A 10,790-nucleotide genomic window follows, 5' to 3' on the forward strand; every position below is an offset into this window, starting at 1 on the left:
AACACAAATTAAATGTTAACATACTGACTAAGAGACTATTCTAATACATGTGAAGCTTTTAATGAAACATTTTCTGGAAAAGTGATGGAAATGGGTTGGGGAGGGGGTTTCTTGCTCACTTCTCTTACAGCTTCCAGATTTCTCATGCAAGTTCGTAAAATTGGTCAAACACATGATCAATCACATTACTCAGCGCTCCCTTCATTGTAAAATTAGATTGTTGAATTGGTTCTTTTTTTTGTCAAGGTCCCTAAGTGTGGATCATTTGATGTTGTGTCTCACCTTATATTAAAAAAAAGAGCTCATCAACTGTGTCTGCATTGTCGAAGCAAAATGTCCATCAGTATCAAGTAAAGCTGTTAAAACCCAGTTTAATGTCACGGGTCTCTGCTTTCGGTGGAAAAAACAATCAATTAAAGGTAGAGTCACACAACCCACAAGTATATAAAATCTGTCAAAACGACACGTTTTATTCTCTTTATAGGTGCTTATTATCAGACAACTCCAATGTGACAGAGGAAAGGGTTTCAGCATTGCGAGGAGCTTGATATCGCGTAAATGAAAAGTGAAAGTAAAATAATAACGTTTCTCAATGACGTCATCGTGCTCTGCTTCTCATTTACATAAATATTCTTAGGCTGGGTCAGTGGGGTGCAAATGAAAGTGAATAGGTTAAAAATCTTAACCCGACCAACAGCAGTGAATAACAATGAACCGAAATGACCGTGAACAGGGACGCAACAAGATGGTCAATATTACACTGTATACAGAGAAGTATGCAAATGTCTTTGGCATCTTTGCTTGGATATTGGAGATGTTACCCTGCCCACTAAAAGTAGCTTATCTATCGTCAATGAGACGTTTCATTGCTTTAATATTAGACACGTTGACCTTCTCTTAGTATTACTGGTAAACTATCTCAATACTTTTATAGAATTGAAATTAAGTATTAATACCTCTTTGATAGCTAAGATTCATTTGTAATGACAGGAGTTGTGTGGATCTAGAAGTACATCCACCAAACCAGTTACAGTCTCAACGTGACTTCATACTTTTAAAAGAATCACAAGATTCATTGTTCACATTCAAGTATCAAAAAAGTGTGTCTGTACTGATAAACTGTGAGAAATAGAAATGTAAAACCATTCAAACCACTGCATGAATGAGGTGTTAAAGGTGGTTAAGGATACTAACATTTTTGGATAGATCCACCCAAATAAAATCTAAATGCTATGTAATAATAATAATAATAATAATAATAATAATAATAATAATAATAATAATAATAGTAATAATAATAATAATAATAATAATAATTTTCTCATATAAACGAAGATACTCATAATTATATTAATACTATTAATACTTAATTATTAGTGATAATTGAGTTAATTCATCCAATGTTTCAAAATCGAAGAATATTTAGAGAGAAAAAACCACGAGCTTCTGTTAGACTGGACACATTTCACCAGATGCACTGTTAATAAGTAAATTCAGTAAATCTAAAAATGAAACATTTCTTTACTTCGAGCATCGGTTTGGTTTGTAATAATAATAATAATAATACTAATAAAAACACCTTCCCTGATGGAATATTTGAAGAGAGAGAAAAACAACGTCATCTTTACTTCTTTAACACTCTGACCTGCACTAACTGATATCATTTCATACTTAACCTGATGACGTAACGTTTTCTTTGAGGGGTTAAATATACCTGCTTCTGTTTGCCATAAATAAAGAGGCCGTGGCGGACGTTTTGATTTTATGATGGTCACATTTCAGAAACAAAACGTACAGCTGCCTTAGATTTATTTGGTGCAGTTTTGTTTTATTAAAGTGGTGAACAAAAACACTGAAGTTTCCGAGAAGCTGTCAGACTCCTCGGAAAGGAATCGAGACAGTGTAAAAGCTTGAGAGAATTACAGTGAAGCTCTGCTCGACACTGGAAAAATCCATCTGTCAGTAGGATTTTGTGGTCCCACAGTGCCACCTCGTGGTCAGATGCGTCCTTGTTTTGAAGAGCGGCAGTCACGTTCTCAGATGTTTTTGTTTTGTGTGTCGATGTTGTAAAATAAACACGGTAAAGTCATACATATTGTATTTAATTATAAATACAATACATTAATTTTTTTTAGTCCATTTTTCGGAGTTTGTCGTATTTTTTTTTTTTTAACGCAACGGCATACGTCATTAATCTGCGCGTGAAGTAGAGAGGACTGTGCCCGGGGTCTGTTGCCACGGCAACAACGAACAACAACGGCGCGCCTTCAGCAGCAGCTCCGTTGACGAAACCTACCGATCGATTATACACGTTATTCCCACGATGAGTCGACGGCAGATAATTCAAGGTGAGATACATGAGATGCTTGGGGTCAGGAGTAATTAAATCGATAAAAGAAAAAGAAAAAAAGGATCGTGGTTTTACTGTTTTCTGTGCTTTTGCAGTGTTTGAGGAGTACCAAAAGACCAGGCTGCAGTTTGTGCAAACCGTTGCCGACTTGGCATCTCGAAAACCAAATGTAGAAATCCTAAGAGACGCAGGTAGGAAACCTGTTATTTTCCACTATGAATCCGTCCATCCATCCCCATTCAGTGTTATTTTTATGGCACAATTGACAACATCACATGGGATGTTGTTGCTTGGTGGTAAATGACAGGCCAGGTAACGAACTAACTCAGACTTAAACACCAGGCACATGTTGAGCCACACACTTAACTGACGTTTTATCCATCTTCTATTAAGCTTTATCTAGTTGCAGGGGAGCTCCAACAAACCCTCCTGAGGATGTGATGAGCGTACTAAGCTTCTAAAAAAAAAACCCACATCATTCCAAGCCGAGCCTCTGCTCCCCTGCAGGTGTGATGTCCATGCTGCGTCCCCTGATGCTGGACCCCGTCCCCACCATCCAGCAGAAGGCGACTCAGGCTCTGGGCCATCTCGTGGACCACAGTGACGACCTGGCCGAGGCGTTGGTCAGAGACGGCATCCTGCCCCAGCTGGTGGAGTCTCTGGCCTCCCAGAACGTTAGTGTCTCCTCCTCGGAATAGATTGTTTACTAGTGACAGGCTTTCTAAGCTGTGACTCCGCACCGTGCATGCGAGAGAGGAAAGGAGTCGTCAGAGGCTGCCACCCTGCAGGACCTCAAGGTCAGCCCCCTCTGAATGTGAGAATGTGTGTTGGGCTAACTTGGCAGTTCGCCTGGGGGCTACTTCAATACTTAAGAGCCCTTTAGCATGAGAGCAAGCAGTCCTTTGTCTGCTCCTTCTTTCTCTCTCAGCCCACTCACAGCCTCACTTTGAAAGATGCGGATAACTTGTGGATACTTTTCAATCTTAATCCCAAAAATTTACTTCACTTTCTAAAAACAACAACAAAAATAAACTTAACATGTTTTTTGCTTACGGAATAGCTAGCTTTTTTAATAGTTGGCTATTTAAAGGTGAGAGAAAACCACAACATATCATCTGACTTCTTTGAAATATCTTCTACTGAAATACGCGTGCGTCTGTATTTTCGTGCAGAGGTTCCATAAGAAGGCCGCAGCGTCCGTCCTGCGTGCAGTAGCCAAGCACTCCCCGGAGCTGGCCCAGGCGGTGGTGGCCTGCAATGGGGCAGGTGCCCTGGTTCTCTGCTTGGAGGAGTTTGACCCCGGGGTGAAGGAGGCTGCAGCCTGGGCTCTGGGCCTCATGGCACGGCACAACGCGAGTGAGGAGAACTCCGCCTGCGCGGTTTGAAGGGTTTCGCTGCAGCCACACGCCTCCTTCAACCGCGCAAACTCTCTGTCGCCCCCTGCAGTGCTGGCTCAGGCGGTTGTGGACGCGGGCGCCGTCCCTCTACTGGTTTTGTCTCTGGCCGAGCCTGAGGTGGCCCTCAAACGCATCGCGGCCTCCACGCTCAGTGACATAGCTAAACACTCGCCCGAACTGGCCCAGACCGTGGTGGACACCGGCGCCATCGCACACCTGGCGCAGATGATCCTCAGCCCGGACGCCAAACTCAAGGTGAGGTCAGCCTAATACTTGTTTTGACGTCGTCTCGCCCCATCAGCTGCTGGTTAAACTAAGCCTGTGGTGTGTGATGGCTGTGAAAGAGACACCAGACCCACAATACATCACTGTGCAACTTCAGTTTCACATCACTGTGTAAAATTAAGGGTTTCAAAGTGTTCTGTTTCTGTTGTTCATACATTATAAAATGTGCTTTTTCATGGGCATTGAGATTCAAAGATAAAACTAAAGGATCAGAGTAATTTGATGCTTTACATATATTTTATGGTACAGCCTTAAAACGACTTTAATATTGTTTCGAGTACACTTACTATTATTCATGCTTTTAGAAAACAAATAAAAAAAACCCAATAAATACCCTCTGACCCACGAGAATAAATAAAACCTGGAGGTGGTTGGAAACAGTGGGTGAACATTAACATGTAGTCAAGAACTTCTTTATTACTTATAACTAAAAGAATGATTTTAAATATGTATTTGTGAAGGTTTCTGTGGAGCTTCACATAGCATTTGTATTGTTCTTTCATTGCATGTTATTTACCAGTTTAAACAGTCTTCCATCTGTATTCAAGGAGATGCATATATATATATATATATATATATATATATATATATATATATATATATATATATATATATATATATATATATATATGTTTCATTTGATTACAGACATTTATTTATTTTTACCCAGCAGAACTTTATCTAAATATATTTAGATAAAGTTCTGTGTATACACAAAATTGTAAATATTTATCAGTGTGATTTAAATAGTTAGTATTGTGTATCACAAATGTATATATGGTGCTTCAATGTGATGCCAGGATAACTTGGTTTGTGAAGGACAAAATGCAAAAAGTGCAAAAGCCCAATTCAATTAGTAATTCAAGTAACTATTTAATAAGTTTAGATAGCTTTGAATATGTTTTTATATATTTTTGCAACTAACTTAGTGCTTAAAAACTGAAAACAGAATAGTTTCATTACAGTTCCGCAGGAAATTGTTGTATTAAAACAAGGAAATACATAATTTCGCGTGACGAAAAAGCGTGACGTGTGTATCCAATCCAATCCACTTTATTTATATAGCACATTTTAACAACAAAGCGTTTCCAAAGTGCTGCACATGAGACTGCACATAAAAACAATAAAACTAAAACAATGCAAATGAGCTCCAACACTCCAAAACAATTTAAAAGAATAAATAGAAATATAAAAATGCTTAAAAAGCAATAAAATAAATAAGAACAATTAAATAAATAAAAGACACAGGGGACCACACGACTCAGGCGGTGTTAAAAGCCTGAGAATAAAAGTGGGTTTTAAGACGCGATTTAAAACAGTCCACAGTGGGGGGGCTGTTCGGACGTGGAGGGGCAGAGCGGTCCACAGCTTAGGGCCGATAACAGAGAACGCTCTGTCCCCTCTGGTTTTACACTTAGTCTTTGGACCCAGGAGCGGGAGCTGGCCCTCAGACCTCAGAGCGCGCGAGTGTTGGTAAATTTGGATGAGATCTGTAATGTACTGAGGGGCCAGTCCATTCAAAGCTTTAAAAACAAACAACAAAATTTAAAAATCAATTCTAAAATGAACAGGGAGCCAGTGCAAAGATGCAAGGATTGGGGTAATATGTTCACGTTTTTTGGTCCCTGTTAAAAGTCGTGCCGCAGCGTTCTGGACTAACTGCAAGCGGGAAAGTGCCTTGTGGCTAATGCCCGAATAAAGTGCGTTGCAGTAGTCCAGACGAGAAGAAATAAAAGCATGCATGACTTGCTCAAAAAGATTAAAAGATAAAAATGGCTTAACCTTGGATAAAAGTTGAAGATGATAAAAGCCCGATTTTTAAACGCCATTGATCTGTTTATCAAATCTAAAATCATTGTCTATGGTGACGCCAAGGCTGGTGACTTTGGGATGCAAATAATTTTCGAGAGATCCCAAGTCCGTGAGGGCTGATCCAAATACCATAATTTCGTTTTTTCCTTCATTCAGTTTAAAAAAAAGTCTGGGCTAACCAAGCCTTAATGTCACCTAGACAGTCGAGCAGGGGTGTCAGGGGGCTGTGGTCATTCTTGGCAATGGGCATGTAAATTTGGCAGTCATCTGCATAAAAATGGTAGGACATGCCATGCTTCTTAATAATCTCTCCAAGTGGGAGGAGATACAAAGCAAAAAGAATGGGTCCCAGGATAGATCCCTGGGGGACTCCACAGTGAAGTGGCGCAGAAGAAGAGGTGGAGTCCCCCAGCCTGACGGAGAAGGACCTCCCCGACAGGTAGGACTTAAACCACTCCAACGCGGTCCTCCTGACACCCACGCAATCTCTTAGGCGGTTTAAAAGAATTGTGTGGTCGACTGTGTCAAAAGCAGCCGTGAGGTCTAAAAGCACTAAAATGGCAGAGCCTCCAGAATCAGTCATTAAAAACCTTTAAAAGTGCAGATTCAGTACTGTACAAAGCTTTGTAACCTGACTGAAACATGTCTAATGTGCCATTTGCATCTAAAAAAGGTCGCAACTCTGCAAAAACGCATTTCTCTAAAATTTTAGACACCAAAGGTCATTTAGAAATTGGACGATAATTTGCTAAATCTGCAGGGTCAAGGCCAGGTTTTTTAATCAAAGGTTCTACAACAGCTTTCTTACAAAAGGAGGGCACTATGCCAGAAGCCAAGCTGCTGTTGATGATCTCCCTAACAGAAGAGCCAATGGTGTCCCAAACCTCTTTAAAAAGGCGAGGAGGGACTGGGTCTGTGGGACAGGAGGAAGGTTTTAGTTTGGAAACTATACCTGTGAGCACAGACAATGGCACAGACTCAAACTGACAAAAAACAGCTGAGCACTGAGTGGATACAGAACACCACAATGAAGAGGGAGATATGTCGGCCCTAATAGCAGCAACTTTTTCATTAAAAAAGGAGAGGAATTTTTCACAAGTTTTCTTTGACATCTCCAATGAAGTGGATGGACTCGGATTAAAAACCGAACCAATAGTTTTAAAAAGAACTCGAGGCTTACTGACATGATCCAAAATCAACTCTGAGAAATATTTCGTTTTTTCAGTTTTAACAGCACTCTGATAATTTCTCCAGCACTCTCTAAGAATCTGGTGCGAAACCTCCAAACGATCCTTCTTCCACCTACGCGCCGCCCTCCGACACTCACGTCGAGCTGCGTGCGTAGTGTCATTGAGCCACGCTTCTTGCTTTGGCTTAGGACAAATGGCTTTAAGTGGAGCAACACTGTCCAGGACTTCAGAGCAGGTGGAAATAAAAGAGTTCCTCAATTGCTCCGTGTCCATTAATGCAGCGGAGTTTAGAAGATCCAGTGCCGATGCAGTGAAAAGAGGAGAAAAAGCAACGGCCGTGTCAGACTTGAAAACACGACCGTGACGCACGGGAGACAGCTTCACCTCCAAGTCCAAAATAAAATCAAACATGACAGGGCTGTGGTCAGAGAACACGGCATCTCCAACAACGACATGGTCAACAGAAAAACCACAAGGCAACACAAGGTCCAGCGTGTGCCCGTGCACTTGTGTTGGGTCAGTGACGTGTTGTGTCAAATTAAAAGCTTCCACCAAGTCCAAAAACTCGCTGGCCATTGGCTTAGAGGGACAGCAGTAGCTATACCTCTGCCACGACCAGTGGTTCTCGGTGTGTTGATAAAAATACAGTCTGGATCACATGGTGTGTGTGTGTGTGTGTGTGTGTGTGTGTGTGTGTGTGTGTGTGTGTGTGTGTGTGTGTGTGTGTGTGCTGCAGAGGCAGGTCTTCTCGGCTCTCAGTCAGATCAGTAAACACTCGGTGGGTCTGGCGGAGCTGGTGGTCGAGGCCGAGATCTTCCCCGGGGCTTTGGCTTCCCTCAGAGATCCGGACGAGTGCGTCAAGAAGAATGTCACCGTGTTGATGAGGGAGGTGGTCAAACACACACCTGAGGTACACTGCACACACTCGCACAGCGTCATGCATGCAGAGGTCCACAGAGGTCCCGTTGTGTCCAGCTCTCCCAGGTGATCGTGAACTGCGGAGGCCTGTCGGGGGTGGTGGACCACCTGGGGGTCAGCAAAGGGAGCCAGCGGCTGCCGGGGATCATGACTCTGGGATACGTGGCAGCTCACAGTGAAAGCCTGGCCATGGCTGTCATTATCTCCAAGGTGGTAGAAAATAAGACTCTCGACCCCCCCACCAGGTCGGTAAGTAGGTCACCGCTGACTGTTCCCCCTCCTGTCCTGCAGGGCGTGCTCCAGCTGGCCCTGTGTCTGTCTGAGGAGGCCGAGCAGCACATCAAGGCGGCCACGGTCTGGTCCATCGGGCAGATCGGACAGCACACCCCGGAGCATGCCAGGGCCGTGTCCACATCCAACCTGCTGCCCAGACTGCTGCAGCTCTACATGGACGCCAGCAGCTCCGAGGACCTGCGGGCCAAAGTAAGACCCTGACCACCAGGGCTTATATGGCTCAAACACCACATGTGGCATGATGTGACTTTGCGAAATGAATTGGACTGGCAAAAATCAAAACAATGATCTATCAAAAGGACAACAGACTATAATGTTGCAATGCTCTTTGAAGTAGGATTAATGAAACAAATCTCACATTGCTCCAGGAGAAGGGAAGGGGATCTCTTGCAAAGATAATCAAAAGTCATATCTGATCTTCATACTTATTGTTGAAAATCCCCAAACCAAATGTGTAACAGTGGCTATAGTCAGTATTGTAAATATCCATTCCTTCTAAGGGGTTCAAAGAAATGAACAATGGTTGTTTGCACATTGAGGAGTGTAAAGTGGAGATAAAAGTAAGTGGTGGTCTGTCTGTCAGTGACTGACTGGTGACCTCCCTTAGCCTATAGCGAATAACCTGGTTCTAACCTGTCATTATTCTTATAACATACTGTCGTTTTTTTGTGAATGTGCAATTTCTGTCCACGTCTTGTATTTGCTGCTGCTGAATGTAATGAAAATATCCTTAGTGAGTTGCACTTTCCATCGCATTACAAGCAGTGTGTTTCCCTCCTCCTCTGCTGTCTGCTCAGAGTAAACAGGCTCTGAAAAGCATCTTGCAGAAGTGCACCGATCTGCAGTACCTGGAGCCACTTCTCTACGACGCTCCCAGCAACATCGTCAAACACGTCCTCTGCCAGTTCAGCAAGGTGGGTGCCTGTTGGTGTCACTGGGGTTGTTGTTCCGTTAGTTGTAAGCTGCATCCTTCCCTCCAAGGTGCTGCCTCACGACAAGAAGGCTCTCCGTCTATTTGTGAGCAGCGGGGGGTTGACAAAAGTGCAAGAAATCGAGGCTGAGCCCGGCTCTGCTCTGCAGGAATACATAAACGCCATCAACAACTGCTTCCCCGAAGACATTGTCAGGTATGCTGTCCTTAATACTCTCCTGGTCTGTGATTCACATCTGGTCTACACATACAAAAATATATAGAAATAGTTGTCTACTCGGCTCTAAACACATTAAATGTATAAAAGTATCTTATAATCAATACTCAGTGTCACGCCTCTGGTGAAAACAGAGCTCATCCTAGCTCCTACACGGCTCAACACGAAGCTATAATGGCGGCCAAACGTGGCAACAGCAAACTTCTACAAAACACTGCTTAACTTCGACAAAACTCTCAACAATAAACACAGATAGTTACACAGTCAGTGCGAATACCATGTAGACCAAGTAATAGTTACCAAAACTAACTTTAAATGAGTTTACTTGTGGAGAGACGAAGAGGAAACGTTAGTCTGACCATAGCCCGTTTAATTCTGAGGCTGCGCCACGTGGCTCTTCTAGTCCCCACAGTGAGCGGACAAATAAAACACTTAGTTCTAAAATATTAAAAAAAATAGAGGGGGTGTCTGTTTCTAAATGAAAACTTAAAATATAGCGTTTTTCAACCTACTACAGAGACATGATATATATGAAGGAAATTGAATTCCCAGCATACACAGTGTCAGATATTGATGCTTGTATATGTGTGTGTGTGTGTGTGTGTGTGTGTGTGTGTGTGTGTGTGTGTGTGTGTGTGTGTGTGTGTGTGTGTGTGTGTGTGTGTGGTTTCAGATATTACAGCCCTGGATATTCAGAGGACTTGTTGGAGCGGGTGGAGAATTACCAGCCAATCTGACAACAGCTCACCATCTTCTTATAAACCTTTCATTGTGCATTTAATTCAAGCAGTTCTTGTGGTTCTTTTTTTAACCCCTGTATGTAGATAAATGTTGGGAGCAGCTCTTATTTGTAACATTCCAGCGTAGAGCTAAAAACGAAACATGAAAATGTTGTCAGTGACTTGTGCAGTGTTTTACAGCACATTGTGGAGAGTCACTGAGCTGCAAGGCTTTTTTTTTTTGCTGCAGCCTCCACATGGAGGTCAGCCGTCAGGTTCAATGGCACTCCAGCAGGTGGTTGGGAATCAGACACCATCCTGCTGGAGACTTGCTGACATGTTGATTTCAACCTGAGCTCTTGTTTCGGAGCAGCTCACTTCCATCACACAGCAACTGTTTATAAACGAAACTGGATGTAGAGTTCCTCCCACGCGCTTCTTCAATCTATATAATAATCTTTAACATCCATACGATGTGACGCAATGCTTGTGCGGATGCAACTTACTTACAGCGCCTCCTGGCGGCCGTGGCCGCGCACCCGCTGCTCAGCTGTGCGCGCCGCCGTAGCAGCTGCAGCGCACATGGCGATCGGCTCTTTGTTTATTGTCCTGCAGGGTTTGCCTCCGCTTGTTCTCCACATTGTCGTAACGACGCGGGTAAAGCCTCGCGCAGATCC

At 43.0% G+C, this 10,790-nt stretch overlaps 1 protein-coding gene across 1 annotated transcript; it reads left to right on the forward strand.

Annotated features, from left to right (window-relative positions):
- Window positions 1–2,323: 2,323 nt before the first annotated feature.
- Window positions 2,324–10,131, forward strand: spag6 (sperm associated antigen 6; the record flags this gene model as incomplete). The annotated part of the gene is made up of 11 exons (XM_080514773.1): window positions 2,324–2,348; window positions 2,446–2,541; window positions 2,858–3,024; window positions 3,523–3,706; window positions 3,797–4,002; window positions 7,771–7,944; window positions 8,010–8,162; window positions 8,244–8,435; window positions 9,044–9,160; window positions 9,228–9,373; window positions 10,068–10,131. 11 exons carry the CDS (start codon window positions 2,324–2,326, stop codon window positions 10,129–10,131), a joined length of 1,524 nt encoding a protein of 507 aa, XP_080370899.1.
- Window positions 10,132–10,790: the final 659 nt, after the last annotated feature.

Source organism: Blennius ocellaris (assembly GCF_963422515.1).
Source record: "Blennius ocellaris genome assembly, chromosome: 19".
In the NCBI taxonomy this organism is placed as follows: domain Eukaryota; kingdom Metazoa; phylum Chordata; class Actinopteri; order Blenniiformes; family Blenniidae; genus Blennius; species Blennius ocellaris.